This window comes from Melanerpes formicivorus, unplaced genomic scaffold (genome assembly GCF_026170545.1).
Source record: "Melanerpes formicivorus ecotype bairdi unplaced genomic scaffold, bMelFor1.0.p_v2 SCAF_15, whole genome shotgun sequence".
Taxonomy (NCBI): domain Eukaryota; kingdom Metazoa; phylum Chordata; class Aves; order Piciformes; family Picidae; genus Melanerpes; species Melanerpes formicivorus.
Window position 1 is genome coordinate 18,447,207 of NW_027142367.1, and position 24,044 is coordinate 18,471,250.

Below are 24,044 nucleotides of genomic sequence, written 5' to 3' on the forward strand. Positions count from 1 at the left end.
TATCCATGATCAATAAAATTTGTCCCCAAGGAAAGCATCACGTGTTAGATATCAGTTCTCTATAGACATAATTTCTATTATTCCATACCTGTCATTAATATTTCAGAACAATGCTGGACTGACATTTTGACTAACCCATGGCCTGTCAAGAAAAAAGGATGAGGCAGTGCAGAGGAATGTTTAGGCATTGCTGGGTCAAATTCTTGGGGAGGAGGCAGAGAAAAGGGGTATTAGGCTCGAGAGATGTCATTTACTCTGAACACTTTTACTAATACTGAACAGTAAAGCCTCTAATCTCTACCTTTAATATTAGGGAATTACACACTTCAGAATACCACATAAACAGTGCAAATTGCCTTTCAGGACTGTGGGAAATTACTGTGTTTCTCCAATGTTTAGTTGTGTTACGAACAAAAGCAACAGAGAAATTATTATGGAACGCTTTTTTTTGCCCACGTTATCAAAGGAAATGAAAGAATATCCAGTCATGAAATTACAAAGAATTTGAGGAGTTGTGCTTTTGCCATATAGCAGTGATTGTCAGTGAATGTCAATAATCAATGGTGTTAGTCAGCCACATTTGTCACATGGCAGCTAAATTCTGTCTCATGCATGCACATATACACATTCTCCAGGTCCATTCCTAATTGTGGCCTTCCAGTATCTGAAAGGGGCCTACAGGAAGGCTGGGGAAGGACTTCTCAGGATATCAGTTAGTGATAGGACTAGGGGGAATGGAATGAAGCTGGAGGTGGGGAGATTCAGGCTAGATGTGAGGAGGAGGTTCTTCCCCATGAGAGTGGTGAAACCCTGGAATGGGTTGTCCAGGGAGGTGGTCGAGGCCCCGTCCCTGGGGGTGTTTAAGAGCAGGCTGGATGAGGCTCTGTCCAGGCTGATCTAGTGTGGGGTGTCCCTGCCCATGGCAGGGGGGTTGGAACTAGATGATCCTTGTGGTCCCTTCCAACCCTAAATGAAACTATGAAACTATGCAGTTTATGTAGCATAGTAGGATTAGGCCAAGTAAAATTGGTATTAAGTGGGTACTTTTAATTTGAACTGGAAAAAAAATGTTTGCTTTAGGAGAAAAACATGTAAATATTCAGAAATTTTCTAAAATTAAATTAATCACACACAATAAGTCTCTTCAAATGCAAATTTTTCATTTTCTTTCATACAAAGCTATGTAAATTGTACATTCACTGTCTCATGAACAAGCCTGAAAGGTCAAAGTAAAAGTCTGGTCATTAATTACTGAAAGGTTAATGCAATAATTTGACATTGCATCAGTTGAAACCACTTCCAGGAGGTATTTTGGATAACACAGTGCCCTTTATAAACCTACTCCACTCTATTCTTTGGATCTGAAATATGAACCTTACTCACTAATGGTATAAATATAATTTATTGCTGTGCTGATGGCAAGCAGAGCAAAAAAAAGGACCCTGATAAAAACCACTGTGCAGACATGTCAAAGCAAGAGTCTAAAATGATTAAAGATATATAGGACAAAATCAGCAGTCAGGAAAGTACATCTCACTGCGGTTCTGTAGGACTTTGAGTTCCTAATGAAGGATTGATGGAACTGGAGTTCAAAGCTATAAGAAATCTGGAGGTAAGGGAGATCACAAATGCCCAAAATTAAAAAATAGATATCTAATGTAAGGTGTATATATAAAGTAGAGAGATTTTTAACAAGACTACTTGGGAAAAGACATTCCAAATAGTCACTGGTTTTGCAAAAGTAAACATGTAACCATAGCAGATGGGAGAATGTCTACATGTTGTTTAGCACATGGATGTTTTCCCACTTGCTCTAAAATGAATTTGGGGATAGAGCTGATTTACATTGTTCTTTATGCTCTTCTTTAATAAAAGCAATTAAAATCTAGTTTCTATACCTCCATAAAACAATTAAACACAAAACAAGGGACTAGATACAGGCCTCCATCTAGACTCCGTCCCATTGACCACAACTTTCTGACTTCTTTCCTTCAACCAGTTCCCAATCCACCTCACTACTTGATCGTCCAGACCACACTTCCTCAGTTTAGCTGCAAGGATTCTGTGAGAGACAGTGTTAAATGCTTTACTGAAATCAAGATAAACCACATTCACTGCTCTATCCACTTGCTTATGTCCCCATAAAAGACTCTCAAGGTGGTCAAACATGACTTGCCCTTGGTAAAACCATGCTGACTGCTCCTAATGACCGTGTTGTCCTTGATATGCCTAAGCACAGTGCTGAGGATAAGGTGTTCAATCACCTTTCTGGGGATGGAGATGAGACTGACTGGTCTATAGTTACCTGGGTCCTTCTTACCATTTTTGAAGATTGGAGTGATGTTTGCCTTCCTCCATTTCCCAGGCACCTCTCCTGCCTACCATAACTTACTAAAGACAGTGGAGAGTGGTCTGGCAATGACATCTGCCAGCTCCCTCAGTACACGCGGGTGCATGCCATCAGGACTCATGGATTTATTTAACTGTTAACAGATTACTTAACTGTTCCCTAACCCAGTCATCATTAACCCAGTCCTCATCAACTAAGGAAAACTCCTCCTTTGTTATGTCTTCCTCTGGGGCCTCTGGGGCACCTGAGGACAGTCTCCAGCAGTATAGACAGAGACAAAGAAGGCATTTAGTAACTTTGCCTTCTTTGTATCCTCTGTCACCAAGGCACCCACTTCATTCAGCAGTGAATCTACATTGCCTCTAGTTTTAGTTTTTCTTGCAATGTGTTTGAAGAAACCTTTTCTGGTCCTTGACCTCCCCTGCAAGGTTGCATTCCAAGGAGGCCTTAGCCTTCCTAGTTGCCTCACTACATCCTTTAACAACAGTTTTATATTCTTCCCAAGAAGGAGAAGAAGAGATTCAGATTTCACAACCAGACTAATTTCACCAAGGCACGAGGTTTAACACGTAAAGCAATCCATATTTGAGAAGGCTATAATAAACACAGCGTAGTATATTTGTTATGCAGAAAAGGCTACATTTAGAAGTTGAATCTTTATTTTGGGTAGGGTGAGGAGGATTTTTTGCAGCAATTTATTATTTGCTAAATGCACACACGTACATCCAATGCTTACCTTAGCCAGAGGCTTAGGTTTGGTGTTATTCAGGTTTTCATCTCGATGTTCAAATATTTGACTCCCTCTAAAAGACCAACCACCATATCTGGTAACAGAAAATAAAGTGATATCCACATTGATTCATTATTTTTCAACTGAAAGTAGAACATCACCCCAAAAAGCCCTCTCTGCCAAAAAGGAGGCTGATATTCTCTTGAATCAGGTGAATATTATTGCTATTTTTTGGTAAAGGGTTTCATGCATATAGGAATTTGGAATTTGCAAATGTTAAAACCCCTTAGCTACAGAAGGGTTTGTGAGCAAGTGACCTTCAGAAATGTCCTAAACTGCTTGACTTCTCTCTCCTCCATTCATACCCTAGTTCAGATGTTTCATCCTAAGATATTTATCACTATTCTTATCAAATTCTACACACCCTTTTTGAAAGCATAAATGGCTAATGCTTTGTTTTCCTTCATAAAATTACCCATGGTCTAGTATTTGCACTTACATCAAAGGTAGTGGTTGAGCTGTAAAGGCACACAAATAAACCTCAAAACACAGTAATTACAATCTCCATGGCTCATATCACAGAACATGAAGTCTTACAAGAGGATATCAGCGTTTTATTTCAAATAAATGATTAGTTGGAGAATATCCACCTCTATTTGATTTGAGTCTCTGATGAATGGAAACTGTATTGCTCATCTGACTTGCATATGCATCTCTTTCACTTTGGTGCTGAAATAACTCGCTACGTGGCAAGAAGAGCCAGGGTATGCCTAGAAGGAATTATGCTACTTCTGGAGGAAGCTCTGAGAAATGACCATGAACAGGGTTCCTTATTACCTTAGCATGACTCTACACCTTGATAACAACCAACAGATAAAGGCAATTACACCTTATATTCTCAGTGACATATGTCTAGGCATTGGATCAGGAGGTACTGTATTTTTTATCACAAGATAAACAAAATATTTCAGATAGACATTTAGACATCTACATATTTTAAGGTTACCTTGCTTTGCTGGAAGCCCTCACTAAATATTCTTCTACAAGGAACCCTGAAAGATTGTACAAAATATGTCCTTTCTTATTCTTCACATAGGGAGCAGATGCATTGAAACTTGGACACATCTGAAAAACAGGATGCATGAGGTAAGTAAAGCTCTCTTAAAAATCAGTGGCACTACATTTAGGATATTTTTTTTTACTTTTATGTGGATTTTACAACACTGCTTTTCAACTGGATTTACCTTTCTCAGCTTTGATAACTTTTCAATAAATTATATATGGTTTTATGCTTATAAGGCACGTCAGATAACTGTGTCACCACATACTAGAACCACCTTTGATTTATCTTGCAAACCTGTCAGTCAGGTGTTTTTGAAAACCTCAAACCTTGCATATATGATTAGAAAGGTTTACAGTAATTAAAAAAATCCACACTGCTTCACACTATTCACTTGTGCCTGAGAAGAAACACAAAGAAGGCACCATATAAATGTGAGGTACTTTAGAAGGATATTGCTTTAATTAGAATTAAAGATTTCATTGATGGACAGCAAATAAGAATTACAGATGTTTTCTAATGATTCAGTGGGGTATTCTCACCACCAAAGAAAAGAGGCAGATATTACAATCAGATATCTCAGAAGCCTCATAAAGTAGATTATGTATATCAGCTGAAAAAAATTTGATGCTTATTTGACATCCCTACCTTACAGAAATTGAAATTCACTCTCAGAGATTCTGATTTCTCATAGCTCACAGATGCAGGTCCTGTCTCCACTGTCAAGTGACTTCCCCCCTTTGAGCTTTCATGGTTAATGAACCTCTCCTGTTGTGAGTTCCCATTCTCTACTTATTGGTGTAAGCTTCTCCTATTTTAATTATACATCTCACTTTGCCCAGCAAAGTAAGCTGTTTGTCTCCTCCTCCCACTTTTCCCAAAACTGTACTTCTGTATTTCAGTGGTAACACTTACTCTAAATTTATATCTTTATGAATGAGTTAAATTATTTGACAGAATCGTCCCACCCAGGGAAGTGTATTTGTCACCACAGACACTGTTTCACGTTCTTTATTATGCCAAAACTTCAGAGCCAAAGTTAGCAGGAAAATTCTTTCCTCAAAGGCTGTTTTAGATTCAAATAAATAAACCAAATCAAAATCAAACTCTAACAATTAAATCTCATTCATACACTGTTGTGGTCTAGATACAACTGGCATGACTTGCACACTGCCTCCTTTCTCCCCTGCTGCCCCAGTGGGATGAGAAGGGAAATTTGGAACAAAATGCAAAAACCTTAAGGCTGAATTAAGCAGTTTAATACAACAATACAAGGAATGAAGAAACTATTGAAATAACGTTGATAGTAATGAAATAATATATACAGTGAGTGACATGAGACCTGCTCACTTGATGCTGCCACCACTCAGCAAAAGCCTGAGTTTACAAGGGCATGTAGCGATAGGAAAAGTGATAATGGTTTAAATTTAAGGTAGGTTTAGATTAGACATAAGGAAGAAATTATTCACTATGAGCACAGTGAGGCACTGTAACAGTTTGCCTGGAGACTTGGTTGAATATACCCTCACTGAAAGTGTTAAAGGCCAAGTTGAATGGGGCTTTGAGCAACCTGATCTAGTGTCCCTGGCCATGACAGGAGGGTTGGAACTAAATGATGTTTAAGGTTCCTTCCAACCCAAACTATTCTATGGTCCTATGACATACTTAAGGCAAAGTTGGAACTGCAGAGATAAATAGTTCAGCCATCTCTGGTTCCTGTTATTTCAGATCAATGTATAGCCATTTCTAGTTCATACACACATACACAAATATATATAGAAAATGTGCTAGCTCTTTCTATCAAGACTTTGTAGCTCAAACATTAGATGAATCAGAAGGAACTCTTCAATCATAACAAAGCCAGTGTTCTGAGGGTTTATTTCCTTACCTATTTCTTTAGCCCTTCAAAAAGAAGAGTCAAGTTACTAGATGTAATATGTACACATAACATTCTTGCATACATAAGTAAATACAAAATGACACACCTCTTGTTCAGCTACACATCCACATGAATCATTGAGTGACACAGATTCCATCTCCCAACACGAATTGTTTTTCCTAATAAGAATAAACATTACAATAGGAACAACCATTAAATGAAAGGAATATTAGAGAACATCTAATAACATTGAGTAACAACCACCTTTTAGCATTTTAGCAGTGACAGCTGTGTCTAAAGTTATGTCAATTTTATTCATTTGCATCAACTAAAAATATTTGTAGAAGTAAAGCAGCAAAGGAGTCACATGCCATATGTTTGCAGCAATAAGGTAAGTAAAGCATGGTCATCACTCTGCCTTTCCAAATTTGGAAATCTGGAATGCATCCTAGCAAATATTGTAATAACTCTCTAACCTTCATTCATGTGGACACCAGGCTTGATCAAAATCCTCTTGACTGACTCCTAAGGGGTTTGGATCACACTCTTCACTATGAAGTCACAGTATCACAGTATAACTTAGGTTGGAAAGGACCTCGAGGATCATCAAGTCCAACCTATCAACACAGACCCCATGACTAGACCATGGCACCAAGTGCCATGTCCAATCTCCTCTTGAACGCCTCCAGGGACGATGACTCAACCACCTCCCTGGGCAACCCGTTCCAATGACGAATGACTCACTCGGTGAGGAACTTGCTCCTCACCTCGAGTCTAAACCTCCCCTGGTGCAGCTTGAGACTGTGTCCCCTTGTTCTGGTGCTGGTTGCCTGGGAGAAGAGGCCAACCCCTTCCTGGCTACAACCACCTTTCAGGTAGTTGTAGAGGGCAATGAGGTCACCCCTGAGCCTCCTCTTCTCCTTGCATATTTTACCTGGATGCCATCTCTGTTATCAGAACAGATTTGTTATTAACCTCAAGTTACCAAAAAAAGCTGAAGACAGTCCACATTACAGAGAAAAAAAATACAATATTTACAATCTATAGTAAAGGATGTAGTTATGTTATTCATAGTTACCCTTGCTTAGAATGCATGCATGTATGGTCCCAATCAGAGAAATATCTCAGCAGAATCTGAGAAAGATTTCCTAGGTAATCATCTTCAATGCTGTTCCAAATGGGCCACGAGAAGGAAAAAAAAAGAAAAAGAAAGAGAGACATGTTAATATTTCTAGTTCTATTAACTTTCAGGCTCAAGATCGTATCAGCTTACCAGAAATCAAAGAACTATAGAACCCATGCATAAGAAATACACCAAAACAGAAAAAAAAAAATAAACTATCTTGTTCCTAGATCTACATTGCAAAGAGTTGTTGCTAAAGAGTAGTCATGAGCAGGTCAAAAGCCTATGGCTAGGAATTAGGGCTCAAGACAACAAAGAGAGCTTCATGGTAAGAGGCCACTACAGGCCACCTGATCAAGCGGCGCCTATTGATGAAGCCTTTTTACTCCACCTTGAGACGACATCGAGATATCAATGGATGAGGAGAAGGCTGAGATTCTCAACAACCTTTTTGCCTCAGTCTTCACTGCCAACCCCTCTCCTCATGGCTCTCATGTTGATGGCACACAAGATGGAGACCAGGGAGACTGTAGAAGATAAGGTGCATGATCATCTGAGAAACCTGAAGATATACAAGTCTGTGGCACCTAATGAAATGCATCCCATAGTCCTGAGGGAATTAGATGATGTAGCTGCCAAGCCACTCTCCATGATATTTGAGAAGTCCTGGCAGTCAGGTGAAGTCCTTGGTGACTGGAAGAAGTGACACATTACAGCCATTTTTAAAAAGGGTAGAAAGGAGGACCCTGGGAACTACTGACCTGTGAGCCTTAGCTCTGTACCTGGGAAGATCATGGAACAGATCCTCCGAGATGCCATGCCAAGGCACATGGAGGACAGGAAGGTGATTCAAGACAGCCAACATGGCTTTACTAAGGGCAAATCCTGCCTGAAAAACCTAGTGGCTTTCTATGATAAAGTGACTATGTCAGAGGACAAGGGATGACTTATGGATGTGATCTATCTGGACTTCTGCAAGTCCTTTGACACAGTTCCCCACAGCATCCTACTTGCCAAGTTGGAGATATATGGATCTGATGGGTGAACTGTTCAGTGGATAAGGAATTACCTGAACAGTTGCATCCAGAGGGCTCAATGGCTTAAAGTCCACATGGAGAGCAGTGACAAGTGGTGTCCCTCAGGGGTATGGACTGGGACATGTGCTCTTTAATATTTTTATCAATGCTATAGACAGTGGGATCATGTGCACCATCAGCAAGTTTGCAGATGATACCTATCTGAGTGGCGTTGTCAATATGCCAGAGGGATTGGGATGTCATTCAGAGGGACCTGGACGTGCTGGAGAGGTGGGCCAAGGCGAACCTCAGGAGGTTCAACAAAAGCAAGTGCAGAGTGCTTCACCTGAGCTGGAACAATCCTCACGATCAATATAGACTTCAGGATGAGGTGATAGAAAGCAGCCTTATGGAAAATGACCTGAGGGTGCTGATGGACAAGAAGCTGGACATGAGCAGAGAGTGTGAGCTTGCAGCCCAGAAGGCAAATCACATCCTGGGCTGCATCAAAAGATATGTATGTGGCCAGCAGATTGAGTGAGGTGATTCTGCCACTTTGCTCTAGCAAGACCTCATCTGAGTACTTCATCCAGGTGTGAAGACCTCAATATAGGAAGGACACAGAGCTGATGGAGTGGGTCCAAAGGAGAGCCATGAAAATGAACTGGTAGTTGGAGCACCTCTGCTGTGAAGACAGGGTGAGGGAGCTGGGGTTGTTCAGACTAGAAAAGAGGGCGCTTCAGGGAGACCTAATAGCAGCCTTACAGTACCTGAAGGGGGCCTACAGAAAGGATGGAGAGAGACTGTTTACAAAAGCCTGTAGTGATAGGACCAGGGGCAGTGGCTTCAAACTAGGGAAAACTGGAATTAGATTAGATGTTATGAACATATTTTTACCATGATGGCAGTGGAACCCTGGAACAAGTCATCCAGAGAGGTGGTTGGGGCTCCACCCCTGAAGATATTCAGAGTGAAGCTCAACAGGGCTCTGGGCAACCTGATCAAGTTAAAGATGCCCCTCCTGCTTACTGCAGAGGGGTTTGGACTAGATGACCTTCAGAGGTCCCTTCCAACCCAGACCATTCTATGATTCTAAGAGAACATGTAAAGAAAATTCAATGCAATTACACCTATACAAATCTAAACATCTCCCCATGGCTATCTTTCTGTTCATAAACCTGCATTCCTAAGAGTTAGCATGGTTTAAGAGTTATGTTGTATTTATGAAGATATCTGAATATTTGAGCAGTGGAGGAGGTGGTCTGTAAATGATATGCACTTGATGCAGTTCATAGCCAAGCTATAGACACTGTAAGTAAACGAATAAATCTGATCGCTTCATAGCTGAACATATCAAAACTAGAGACTAAGAAAGGCACCAGCCTGTGTTAATACTGTGGGATACTTTCAAACCTCAGAATTATTTTGAGAAGATGGCTTCAGACCTAAGCAGTTAGTTAGAACGAACATGCAAAGGGCTTATTTTAAAACACTAGCACATTAACATATAAATGGCCATGGGTGACACTGAAACAGATTACCAAGTTCAAACTTCTCTGAAGTCTTTGCCCTTTCCTACAAAAAAATCTTTGCACAATGTTTTTTGTAATTTTATCTCTCCCTCAGAGTAATCGAAAACAATGTACTAAACATCTGAAAAATAACAGCTGTTGTAAAAAGTCACCTATTTTTCTTCCTAGAATACAAATAGTCTTCAAGGGTAAAGGTCCCAGAAGCCTGGATATTGGATAATGATGGATGAGTCCTTTACCTAAAGAAGGATTCTGTGTTGTCATAAAGTCTTGGTGTCAGCTTGAGAGAAGGATATTCAACAGCCAGCGGCTTCACACTAAACAAGGCCATCGCCAGAGCAACAAAGAGGACAGGCAGAAGTACATTTGACAGACTTCCTCTCCAGTCTCGCCTAGTGTGGTGAAATCTCTTCATCAGAACGGCAACAATCTGTGCAAGAACAAGATAGGCTCCACGCACACTTGAGGCTCCTGTAAGTGAGATATCTAAGCAAAACAACACAAAACAAAACAAAACAAAACAAAATTTTCTAATGTGCTAGTAAATGCAGTTTCATAATTGTATGTGCTGGATTGCACCCATCCTGGGGTCAGGGTACCAGAGCCCTGCTTCCCCCCAGGGGACAAAAGAAATCTGATCCAGGTGGACGTGGTTTCTCCCTCCTAGGAGGAGGGGTTCCCTGGATCTAAGTTGATCTGTTTCACTCCCCCTTCCTGTGCAGAAAGAGTATAAAGGGGAGGCTCTTTCAGGAGTCTTTTCTCTTCGCTCCTGCCTTGCGTGTTGGAAAGGACCCACAGCTGCTGCTGGCCTCCTGGTTCTGCCATGTGGCCGGGCCTGATCTCCCTGCCACATCCATGCCTCCCTAAAGGACTGAAATCCACATACACATTATTGCTATATATATATATATGTTGTTAAAAAATTTATTTCTCCTACTTCCAAACCAACTCCAGATTATTTTTTGGTAGATTAAACTCCAATTAAGGCTTAAACCACCACACGGTAGTTCATGGGCTGTCTCCAATTCCCATGGGAGTATGTCCACAGCTTTTTAACATCTCACCAGTTGGACGTTTTCTTGACAGACTGACCCTTAATGTCATTTTATTTTTTTGCTATTCTTAATGTTACTCTTTGGGTTTTGTTAGTTGCTTCTGAATCACACCAATGACACTGCCTCCATTTTCAATCCTGATGCCTTCCAGATACATGCAGGCTATTACCAGCTTCTTTGACTTGTGGCCTTGCCAAACAATGTACTCTTTTCTTCCTTATAGCATAGCAGTGTCTGTGATAGTAAATTTACCAGGCACTGAAGCACAACAGAATAGCCTTCCTATCCTAGAGCTCAAAAACATACCATATTTCATGATCCCTTGTGATTTGTCTCTTGCTACTTTCTCTTCTATGTATTGGTACCACTTTACACAGCATTTCCATGCTACATATTAACAATTATTTGTATGGGAGCTTTCAAGTAACTTCAAATTAATTGTCCATCACTTAGCGCAGGGGTTTTCAGGGTTGGGATTTTTCAGTTTACTAGAACTTTAATCCCAGAAGAGAGAGCTGTGGGAAAAATCTAATGGCAGATGTCCCTGCTCCCTGCAGGGGAGTTGGACTATATGACCCTTGGAGGTCCCTTCCAACCCAACCCATGAGGGATGGGGGGAAATAATCAGAAAAAAAAGCTGAACTTATGACTAGAGTAGTGGTCACTGGGCAAAAGAGCTCAAATTCTGGCCTCTACAGCAACTGGACTGTAAATTATACAGTTATTATTTCTTATATCAAAAATTATGCATATTTTGACATTAAAATGCAAGTAGATGCACTGTGGCATATTGTGGCATTTAGGGTTTGGGCCTACACAGGAGGAGGAAGTCAGGTGACATAAGGCTTCATGGTGACGCAGAATATCTCATGTGGACTTCTCAAGGCTAAGACTTTTGGAAAAAGATAAACATCACATCCACCCTCAAAAAGAGCCGAAAGGAGGACCTTGGTAAATACAGACTAATCTTCCTTAGTTCCTGGGGAAGTTACAGACCAAATCTGCCAGAATAATACCCAGAATATGGACTTGATGAAGTTGAACTGTGCCACCCAAGAGGTTGCCAGTACAGGTTAGGTTTAGTGACTGAAGGAAAAGCAGAGGATGCCATTTACTTTGATTAACAAAGCCTGTGACATGTCTCCCACAGTATCTTTAGAGCAAATAGAGTGAAGAGAACTACAAGGACCCCTGGCTAGACTGCCAGGTTCTACACAGGGGCTGTGAGCAGCCAGTACTGGGTCCAAATGAGGAGCACCTGGTTCCTCAGGCTGTCCTTCAGAAGCAATTATGAGACAAATGCTGGCTAACAGTACTTGTCAACACACATATATGTGCACAGCTGCACCTGGAGGGGATCTGTATTGGAAGTACCTGAAGGTCAGTCACTGTTGACAAAAAGAACCTCCTGCATCAGGAGCAGTTCTCTGGGAGGCACCCAGGTACCACAGTGCCAACAGGAAGCAAATATTTTCGCTCGAGGAAAGGACAAAAAGCAACTTGTACCAGATGGAACACATGACAATTCTGACTTAATATATCAGTGGAAAAAGTTCACTCTGTGGTTGACAATCAAAACTAAGGACCAGACTGGACAACTGAGGAATTGAGTAACCGGCTCTTACTTGACTCTCTTGACCTACTGTTCCAACCTTAATATTGTCTGATTCTATTAGATACCAATGAACTCTAAGTAATTAGTTTTGGTTTTACTTCTGAAGGAAAAAAAAATAATGCTAATATTTATTAATTTAACTCAACAACTGAATGATATCCCTCATTTATCAAAGTCATAAAACACAAGAATGAGGGCCATCTCATTTAAACTATGGCAACCTGGTTGCCTTCTATCCAACCTGGTTGCCTTCTATTCCAACCTGGTTGCCTTCTATTCCAACCTGGTTGCCTTCTATGAGCAGGTGACAAAATTAATAGATGAGGGGCGAGCAACTGATGTCGTTTACCTGGACCTGAGCAAAGCCTTCGACACTGTCCTGCACCACATCCTGGTCTCCAGGCTGGTGACACATGGGTTTGATGGGTGGACCACTAGATGGATAAGGAACTGGCTTGATGGCCACACCCAAAGTGGCTGTCAATGGCTCCATGTCCCAGTGGAGGCCAGGGACAAGCGGAGTCCCTCAGGGATCAGTCCTGGGACCTGTCTTATTCAACATCTTTGTGGGGGACATGGACAGTGGCATTGAGTGCACCCTCAGCAAGTTTGCTGATGACACCAAGCTGCGTGGTGCAGCAGACAGGCTGGAGGGAAGGGAGGCCATCCAGAGGGACCTTGACAGGCTGGAGAGGTGGGCACAAGCCAACCTCATGAAGTTCAATAAGAGCAAGTGCAGGGTCCTGCATCTGGGTCGAGGCAATCCCAGGCACAAATACAGGCTGAGCAGTGACTGGCTGGAAAGTAGCCCTGAGGAGAGAGACTTCGGGGTGCTGGTGGACAAAAAGCTCAACATGAGCTCTCAATGTGCACTTGCAGCCCGCAAGGCCAATCAGATCCTGGGCTGCATCAGGAGAAGTGTGGCCAGCAGGTCGAGGGAGGTGATCCTCCCCCTCTACTCAGCTCTGGGGAGACCCCACCTGGAGTACTGTGTCCAGTTCTGGAGCCCCTATTACAAGAGGGATGTGGAGGTGCTGGAACGTGTCCAGAGAAGGGCCACGAGGATGATCAGAGGGCTGGAGCACCTCTCCTATGAGGACAGACTGAAGGAGTTGGGGTTGTTCAGTACGCAGAAGAGAAGGCTCCGAGGTGACCTCATTGTGGCCTTCCAGTATCTGAAGGGGGCCTACAGGAAGGCTGGGGAAGGACTTCTCAGGATCTCAGGTAGTGATAGGACTAGGGGGAATGGAATGAAGCTGGAGGTGGGGAGATTCAGGCTAGATGTGAGGAGGAGGTTCTTCACCATGAGAGTGGTGAGACCCTGGAATGGGTTGTCCAGGGAGGTGGTCGAGGCCCCGTCCCTGGGGGTGTTTAAGAGCAGGCTGGATGAGGCTCTGTCCAGCCTGATCTAGTGTGGGGTGTCCCTGCCCATGGCAGGGGGGTTGGAACTAGATGATCTGTGTGGTCCCTTCCAACCCTGAATGAAATTATGAAACTATGCTATTAACTAGGAAGGTTGTACTACATGATACTTGGGGTCCCTACCAACCCAGCGTTCTGTGATTCTGTGAGATATTTTTCATTGTCTTCGACCTGTTCATACATTATAAGCACGAAATATGACTGAAAAATGCTGCAAAATATTTGGCTACTTTTGGGAGGCAGAAAGGGAAATCAAACCTGCCATTCATTCCTTTTTTCTTGACAAATGAAGCAGAGAGAAATTCGAACACATTATTTGAGATGGCAATTTGAAGATAAACCATCACCTTGAATAAGAATAATTGTCCATTTTGCCCAATGTCCTGACTCTTACTCAATATTTGAATGTTGGCCAGCCAAGATACATCACAAGAATATGCAATAAACCATTATAGGAAAAGTATATGTTTGCCTCACACTTCTTTCTAAAATGATATTTTCTAAAACCTCAATTTTTTTGTTGTGTTTTTATTTTAATTCACATTGAGAAAGATGTCAAATGTATTTCTGCATCACCTTAAATTTCTGCCTTTTAATTGCAGGGAAAATCCAAATGTTTCCCTGTTTTGAATTTTTCTGTTTGATGGTAATGGTTGCCCTCTAAAATCCTGTTTTAGAAGGCAGGTTATAGAAGTTTCCAATTTACCTTCAGCATAAATAAATTCAAGCATTCAGTCTCCTCTTACAAAAATATTTATAGTCCTAATTAAGTCTGCTTCTATTACCACCATATCAGTCTCAAGAGAGAGCTATCAGATGTGGAAACACTATTGATTTATACAATAGCATTATTCATTCTTGTGCTGATTTTCTACTCTTCTTTAGGTACCACAGCATTTTCATAGTTTCATTCAGGGTTGGAAGGGACCTCAAGGATCATCTAGTTCCAACCCCCCTGCCATGGGCAGGGACACCCCACACTACATCAGGCTGGACAGAGCCTCATCCAGCCCGCTCTTAAACACCCCCAGGGTGTCTGACTTCAGTCACACTGTCAATAGTAGCCTTCATTTGGCTTTCCATAACTGACAAAATTTGGCTTTCAAGATTCCCAAGGTATTAAATTAAAAAGATAAATAAATTAAAAAGCAAACAAACAAAATCTGCAAACAATAAACACTGCTCCTTGCCACTCCATTCTTCATGTGTTTTAATCCTACAGGCATGGTTTACTTTAGTTTTATTCTAACTAGAATCTACAAAATTAAGTTTTGTTTTATAAAGCTTGTAAGTAATTCACCACCTACATTTGGTGTGTATGTCAGAAGGCATAATATAAGTACACATTTATGGGAAAACAGTTTCTGATTACCACTCATATTTGACAAGACCAGCTGATTGCTCGGATATGAAGTAATTTTTTATGCAGAAAACTTATGGAAAATGATTATTAATAATTTAGATCATAAAATTAAAAATCTGACTCCACTGTTACAAGCTGTCTTGCTTGACTTACTATTTCAGTTATCTGCAAGAAGTGCAATTATGTTCACAATGAAGCTGTACTTCCCAATTCATCTAGACTCTTCCTTGCAATATGGAAAAGATTTTCTTGCCACTTTCAAATTCATAGAGTTAATATCAGGTACAGGGAAACAAAGCAAAAAAATCCAACCCCATGCAGTGCTACAGGCTGGGGTCAGAGTGGCTGGAGAGCAGCCAGACAGAGAGGGACCTGGGGGTGCTGGTTGATGGTAGGATGAACATGAGCCTGCAGTGTGCCCAGGTGGCCAGGAGGGCCAATGGCATCCTGGCCTGCATTAAGAACAGTGTGGCCAGCAGGAGAAGGGAGGTCATTCTGCCCCTGTACACTGCACTGGTTAGGCCACACCTCGAGTCCTGTGTCCAGTTCTGGGCCCCTCAGTTTAGGAAGGAGGTTGACTTGCTGGAACGAGTCCAGAGAAGGGCAACGAACTTGGTGAGGGGCGTGGAACACAAGCCCTATGAGGACAGACTGAGGGAACTGGGGCTGCTTAGCCTGGAGAGGAGAAGACTCAGGGGTGACCTTATTGCTCTCTACAACTACCTGAAGGGGGGTTGGAAACAGGCAGAGGTTGGTCTCTTCTCCCAGGCAGCCAGTACCAGAACAAGAGGACACAGTCTCAGGCTGTGCCAGGGGAGGTTCAGACTGGAGGTCAGGAGGAAGTTTTACACAGAGAGAGTGATTGCCCATTGGAATGGACTGCCCGGGAGGTGGTGGAGTCGCCATCACTGGAGGTGTTTAGGAGACTTGATGGGGCACTTGGTGCCATGGGTTAGTTGATTAGGTGGCGTTGGATGATAGGTTGTACGCGATGATCTTGAAGGTCTCTTCCAACCTGGTTTATTCTATTCGGGAACAAAGATTTTGAAAATCCTTACCTATACACTGCTCTAGAACTAAGAGTAGAACCAAACACTTTAAGAATCTCTAACTGGGTCTTAGACAGTGTTTCTCTCCCCTTTTTTGCAATTCCAGAAAATAATGTGATTCTATTTTTCATAGCACGATAAAGGAAGGAAAAATGCACTATGCAATGGCTGCATTCACAGCCAGGAGGAGGCATTTTCAATTCTGCTTCTGTCATTTTGGCATTTGGACAAGCCATTTAGAAGAGGTCCAGCTTTTGGAAAGACAATCCTGGAATTGAAATGCTCTGGCAAAACAGTTAACTAGCTCACATGAAGCTGATTGCATTTGGAAGCTGCATATATTTATTAGCTTATCAGAATTCCTAAGCCAGAAAGAAGTTCTAGGCCGAGCTAGTCATCCGACATTGTTCTGCATTTCATATGCCATACTGGCATACAGTCCATGCTAGCCTGCCAATATGTGCAGTGTTCCATTAGAAGGTATAAACATGCCCTTCATCTTCTTACCTATTTGCATGCTTGTTATAATAATAAATAAAATATTGATTTTGCTTCCAGGAGGATTTTAAGGGTATTTAAACAAAAGGCATTTTGACAGCATGAGATATAAAGGGAATGCCTCATACAATGATCAATTCTTGTTTATATGTAGTGGGATCATGATGCATCTCTATTAAAAAAATATTATATTTTGGGGGGAATTTCATAAGATAAAATAAAAAGTGCTAGGAAAGAATTTAAGGATTGTGAATATTTCTGCTAAAAAGTTAGTTCATGTTTTTCCATCTTAAGAATGTCCTGTCCAGAAAAGCAACGTTTCAGTAAAGCTTATAGTTCCTCCTCCCTCTTCTATATATATCACTTAATCACATTAAGTGACTTTTTTTTTTAAGGGAAAATATTGTTCTAATTAAAAATTCAGCTTTACATTCTGGACTGCACATTCCAGAATGGAATTGTCCATGGTCCTGAAGAACTTTGGGATGGAATAATAGAGATTTTAACCACTGTAGATTTCATCAGTAAAATCAACAAATTTCAAAGTCAAAGCATCGGTGTCTACCACTCCACAACTTCATTGAAAATCCCTTTCACAACTCCTAAGCCCTTTTCTTCAAGCCAGACAACTGACTGATCAGAGAACTTAATTCCTTTATCCAAGATGTGCTTAATGTTAAAGATTCAACATGTCAACACAGAAGACCACTGAAAGAACAACATGAAGTATATAACTAATTCCTACTGGAAAATCAAGAAAGAGCCAACATAACCAGAGAAAATATGCCAAATGTTCTTGGCCAAAAAGCCCACTACCTAAATCCCATAGTCCACAAAACTGTCCCTAGAAAATCTACCAGCAAACTTGTGAAGTAACCTCTTTTTGTTTTTGCAATTGCCAGAGAAATGGGTACCCAAAAAATCATTCATAGGCAAAAAATCTCCAGAGGAGGATATTCTATAACCTCTCTAGGCAGCCTGTTCCTTGTTCCATCATCCTCAAAGAAGTTCAAGTGAAAATTCCTGCATTTTAGTCTATGCCCATTGCCCCTTTTCCTGTAAGTGGGAACCAATGAAAAGAGTTCATCCCTATCCTTTCAAAACATGCCTTCTAGATATTTACAAGCAGTGATAAGAACCCTTTCTCAGCCTTTTCTCCAGGCTAAAGAACCCCAGATCTCTCAGCCTCTCATTAGAGAGATTCTCCAGTCCCCTAGTCATCTTTGTGGCTTTCTGTTGGACTCTCTCCAGTAGTTCCCTGTTACTCTTGAACTGGGGAGCCCAGAACTGGACATGATACTCTAGGTGGGGCTTCACCAGGGCAGAATAGAGAGAGAGTAGAACCTCCCTTGACCTGCTGGCCACACTGTTCTTAATGCACCCCAAGATATTGTTGCTCTTCTTGGCCATGAGGGCACATCACTGGCTTATGATGAACTTGTCCACCAGCACTCCCATGTCCTGGGAGTGCACCCCTAACCTGTACTGGTGCAGAGGTTTATTCTTTCTCAAGTGCAGGATTCTACACTTTCTTTGTTGAACATTGTGAAGTTCACCTCTGCCCAACTCTCCAGCATATGAAGGTCTCGCTGAAGAATGGCCGCACAGCCTTCTGGTGTGTCAGCCAATCCTCCCAATTTTGTATCATCAGCAAACCTGCTGAGAGCACACTCTGTCCTTTCATCCACATCATTGATGAACATACTGAACAATACTGAATCCTGCGGAATGCCACTAGCAATAGGCCTTCAACTAGATCCTGCGCTCTTGATCACAATATTGCCTGTATCCACTAGAGAAACAGGAAGAAACAAAATTATAGCAGGGTTTTGTCCCCTTCCTTTCCATTCTTTTTAGTTTATTAAAGTGTAATATGACATAATTTGAAAAATGTATAGTGCAACTCACAAGTTGTTTATTTGTCAACAAATAAATTAGCTGTGCTCTTTTTTGTTTTGTGGTAGTTGCTGTTGGAAGAACCTTGAAGAATGGTTAAAATTTGGACTTTTCCAGACACAGTTTCACATGAAATATGACTGGCAAGAGCACTTTAAGCACTAATCTAAAACACTCCACTGCTCTTGCACACTAATATATCTTAACTCTGCCTTCCAAGAGATAGCTGTTGTGGTGGCTGGCTAGTAAACTGAGAAATAATTAAAAGCAAGACTAATTATGGGGTACTGAATAACCAGTTGAATAGAATACATTATAGTTACCAATAATAAACTGAATAGAACACATTATCCAGATTCTTGGCAGCTCATTAAACGAATATATTGTCTTTGCTTACACAGACTAAGCAATTAGAGGTGAAAATATGAAATCACAGCTTCAAAAATGCAAGCATCTATGCAGCAAATGACTACCCCAGAAAGACTGATTCCTGACCCCTGAACCTCTTCAGCTTTTGTACAGATTACTAGGTGAATTTAAACAGAGTCCATCTAAAATTACATCCTACAGCAGACCAGTATCAGAGTATGATGCCACAAAGGTTTACAAAACAGGCAGAAGATTTTTAGTAAAAGACTTCAGTGCAAGGTGTTTACTCATTCTTTTCAGACCTAGCATAGCCTCATCCACATTATGAGTACCACGTTTTAATCTCAAGAACTTGAATTTTTTTCAGTTAGAATGTACCTGTGTTATACAAATAGGTGAGTCTCACTGAATCCAAGCCAAACATTCCTTAGCAATTACACAAAATGGATAAAAACTGAAAAATTAGATGGCAATTTTTCTTTCCTTTACAGACATCCACAACTATTTATACTTCTATCATATGAAGTATTCATTTAGGCATTTGTAATGGCCATAAAAAATACAAAGAAGGTAAGCCAGTCTCTTGAATTCATATATGACTAATACTGAATTACAGATAGCATTTCCTGACTGGTTTCACTGAGTGTCAATTTGATGTGATGAATGGCCGTCCAAATTAGTCTGGTCCTGACGGAAGAGAAGGATGCATTACTGAATGCACTGTTCCCGTAATTCCTAATTACCTAATACAATCTCTGTTGTTACAGTTCCATGTTCCCTGCAGCTTTCCCTTGATTTATATTTCTTCTCTTTATTCCACTTGGGGTTGCTGTCAGCCTAAAACACACTTTAAAAAGAAGTTGGAATTAAGCACTAAGTATTTTTCAGCTTTTATGTTTGTGTGACAAACTCTGCTGTGTCCAAAACACCTTCAGCATGAGATGTTTGTATTCTTCAGAAACAAATGACAGACAAATATATATAGACAAGTGGATACAATCCTGTCATGCCCCAAAAAGGAAAACTGCTGCAGTTTCAGGAGCCCTAATTCTCTCATTCTGAGTTTCTGCATGATTGATTTGCAACGTTAACAAATATGTTCGTTTCAATTTCTAGGAGATAATTTTCCAAACAGATCTGCTTTTATTGTACTGCTATCTACCCTGCAGGGATGTGCCTGCAATGAATTGCCACATGGAGGAGAGAACAAGAGGAAGAATAGTTGGAAAAAAGTCATAGAATGACGGCTACAAAATGGAAGCCTATTTACATGATTTATCTGCATTCTTTAAAAGCACAAAAGCAGAGAGGAACAAAGTCTGTCAGAATTGCCAGGAAAATATACCAGCTGATTTCATTCTTTCATCCACCTATCCATCTATCAGATTTGGCAGAGAGAAAGAATACATTTGTACATGCACGGGCAAACATCCATCAGATGCATCTGCTACACTAGAATATACTCCTATTATAATAAGCAGCACGCTTTTTGAGATCAATTCCTTGTCTTTGTAGAAGTGTAAATAAATGCTCAGAAAGCTATTCAAACTCAACTCACTGGAACCAAGACACCCCAAGGGAATGAAGGAGGATTCACCTAAGAGGGTGACATGGCCAGCCCAGCAGAAGTATCTCCCTGCAGACGCACACAGCTGCACGGCTTGGGCAATAAACAGAATGAATTAGGGCCACTGTGCTGCTGGAATGCCATGGTATAGTGGCTGTTACTGAAACTTGGTGGGATGATTTCCATGATTGGAATGTAGGGATAGATGGGTATGAGCTCTTTAGGAAGGACAGGCAGGGGAGGAGGGGAGGAGGTGTTGCTCTCTATCAGTGACCAGCTCTGACCACTGGAGCTCCACCTGGAGTAAGATGATGATCTGGTTGAGAGCCTATGGGTGAAGATTAAAGGGAAGACAGGGGAAGGTGATATTACGGTAGGGGTCTGTTACAGGCCACCTGACCAGCAGAACCAAGCAATTCTGGCCTGCATCAAGAGAAGTGTGGCCAGCAGGTCAAGAGAGGTGATTCATCCCCTCTCCACCACTCTGGTGAGACCCCACCTGGAGTACTCTGTCCAGTTCTGGAACCCGTATTGCAAGAAAGAGATGGACATAATGGAGCACTTACAGAGAAGAGCCACGAGAATGATCAGAGGGTTGGAGAACCTCTCCTATAAGGACAGGCTGAAAGAGTTGGGGTTGTTCAGTTTGGAGAAGAGAAGGCTCCAAGGAGACCTTATTGTGGCCTTCCAGTATCTGACGGAGGCCGACAAGAAAGCTGGTAAGGGACTTTTTAGGTTGTCAGGCAGTGATAGGACTGGGGGGAACTAATCCAAGCTAGAGGAGGGTAGGTTTAGATTAGATGTTGAGAAGTTCTTCACTGTAAGGGTGGTGAGACATGGGAACAGGTTACTTACAGAGGTGGTGGAAGCCCCACCCCTGGAAGTTTTTAAGGCCAGGCTGGATGTGGCCCTGGGCGACTTTATCTAGTCGAAAGTGTCTGTGCCCATGGCAGGGGGGTTAGAACTAGACAATCCCTGAGGTCTCTTCTAACCCTTACAATTCTGTATGATAATTTAACCTGTAGACATTTCAACATTGAATCCCACCTAGACATTAGGGTTAAAACCCAGAGTACTTTTGCTGTGTTTGGTGAAAATTTGATGAAAGAGCAGGACAGCAATATAATCTGAATGTCCTCTCTACCACAGCATTTAACAGAGTGTAAGACTTAATGCTAAATAGCTTAGCATTGTGAAACTAGACAGATTAAATATAGTGAGGGTTGATGGAACTATGTATTCAAACCAGTTGTCCTGAAATACTTCCCAGTGGCAACTTGCTTCCCAGAAAGGGGACTTTTAAATTGTAGGTGTCTAGTTCTGCACTGTAGATGACTTTTCTGGTACAGATACTCAATTTCCAGTGAGCAGCCTTTGGAGACACTATATAAAGCACACTGGAACAAGCCTCCAGGAATTGCTCAGAGAAATCTCAGACCACAAATGGAGTAAACCCCTTTAGCAGGGCAAAGTTTTCATTCTGATAAAGAAGGTCATTCTTACCCACTTAAAACTTTTACAATTTTTTGCAAGTATTTGCTTTATATGAACAAAGTACTTGATCTAAAATATTGCAACTTGCATAATAAAGAATAATTTAGACACTACCTCTGCTGGAATTATTCTATTAACAATAAAATCATATCAGAGTTTGTGCAGGGTAACAATTAAAAACTGAGAGCTGACTGAGTATTTCACAAGGCATGTTTTATTCAGACCCACAGCTACAGTAAGCAACTGAAAAATGTGTTTGATGAATAATCTCTTTCCTCAGGCTTTCTGGAATCTCATAAATAGGGGCATTAAATTGCCATGAGATCTTGATTAACAGAACCAACTGTTCCATTTTTTTTTTTGTTTCTAATGCCTTCAATGAATAGGGCAACCTAGATAAATTGCAAAACAAATCAAGACACAGAAAGAGAAAAAATTATGTAGATTAATAGTTTCACCTATTCAAAAGATCAACACCAGGTCTACATATCATAAAGTCCCACTCATATATTTTAAACAAGGAATTAACTGTTAACAGTGTAATATATGAATCTTACCAAGGTGTCACCTTGTGACATATAAGTTTATTGCACTGCACCAACAATTGGCAAAAAGAAGTGCAGTCCTAAGTGCTTCTTGCTTAGCATACTGCCTTTTATACTGAATCTATTTTGGATGTTGTCCCTTGTAACTCATAAGACAGTTTCTTGTTAGCTTTGAGAAACAAAAACCTTGTAGTCCTGCAAGATATTGATATGGTCAAGAAAACAGATGTGTACCTATTGCTAATGTCATTTGTATTGGTAATGGGATTTGTTGCAGAATCATTTTAGTGGCAGAAACAACAATTTCACCAAAAGAGATACCTTTAGGAAGGTAGTGCATATATGAAAATCTAGTTTCATGTGCAAATATCAACCTCAGATACAGCCTTACTAGCACAACAAAGATGTGTGCCACATCTTCCACGTTTGAATAGAATAGAATAAACCAGGTTGGAAGAGACCTTCAAGATCATCGCATCCAACCTATCATCCAACACCACCTAATCAACTAACCCATGCAACCAAGCACCCTGTCAAGTCTCCTCCTGAACACCTCCAGTGATGGTGATTCCACCACATGTTTGTGTGATATTTACATAGAATTACATAGAATAAACCAGGTTGGAAGAGACCTTCAAGATCATCGTGTCCAACCTATCATCCAACACCACCTAATCAACTAACCCATGCAACCAAGCACCCTGCCAAGTCTCCTCCTGAACACCTCCAGTGATGGCGATTCCACCACATGTTTGTGTGATATTTACATAGAATTACATAGAATAAACCAGGTTGGAAGAGACCTTCAAGATCATCGCATCCAACCTATCATCCAACACCACCTAATCAACTAACCCATGCAACCAAGCACCCTGCCAAGTCTCCTCCTGAACACCTCCAGTGATGGTGATTCCACCACATGTTTGTGTGATATTTACATAGAATTACATAGAATAAACCAGGTTGGAAGAGACCTTCAAGATCATCGCGTCCAACCCATCAACCAATCCAACCCACTCAAACAGCTAACCCATGGCACCAAGCACCCCAGCAAGTCTTCTCCTGAACACCTCCAATGACCGCGACTCCACCACCTCCTTGGGCAGCCCATTCCAATGGGCAATCACTCTCTCTGTATAGAACTTCTTCCTAACATCCAATCTAAACCTTCCCTGGCGCAGCCTGAGACTGTGTCCTCTTGTTCTGGTACTGGCTGCCTGGGAGAAGAGACCAACATGAAGCAAAATGTGGAGACTTCACAAAGGTTCATCCCTAAGCAATGTGTACTAGAAATTATTTGCACAACTGAAGTTAAAGTATCTGTATTTGCCGGTGCAACAGCACTAACAAAGGGACGGTATGGTTTAAAACATATTTATGAATGTGTGTGCATGCACTACCTTCATCTGTAAAAATATATAATCAGATGCATATACAGGCACACTTGGAAAAAATAAAATAAAATATATACTCCACCTGTA

The 24,044-nt window shown here is 41.2% G+C and overlaps 1 protein-coding gene across 1 annotated transcript in view; it reads right to left on the reverse strand.

Annotated features, from left to right (window-relative positions):
- Positions 1 to 24,044, reverse strand: part of ABCA13 (ATP binding cassette subfamily A member 13) — a 190,164-nt gene that overhangs the window by 62,626 nt on the left and 103,494 nt on the right. Inside the window, exons 36-40 of the mRNA XM_068147726.1 lie at positions 9,930 to 10,176; positions 7,098 to 7,187; positions 6,126 to 6,198; positions 4,087 to 4,205; positions 3,087 to 3,174 (exon numbers count right to left, since the gene is read on the reverse strand). Of these exons, the coding sequence (XP_068003827.1) occupies positions 3,087 to 3,174; positions 4,087 to 4,205; positions 6,126 to 6,198; positions 7,098 to 7,187; positions 9,930 to 10,176 (617 nt within the window). The remainder of the gene's footprint in view (positions 1 to 3,086; positions 3,175 to 4,086; positions 4,206 to 6,125; positions 6,199 to 7,097; positions 7,188 to 9,929; positions 10,177 to 24,044) is intronic.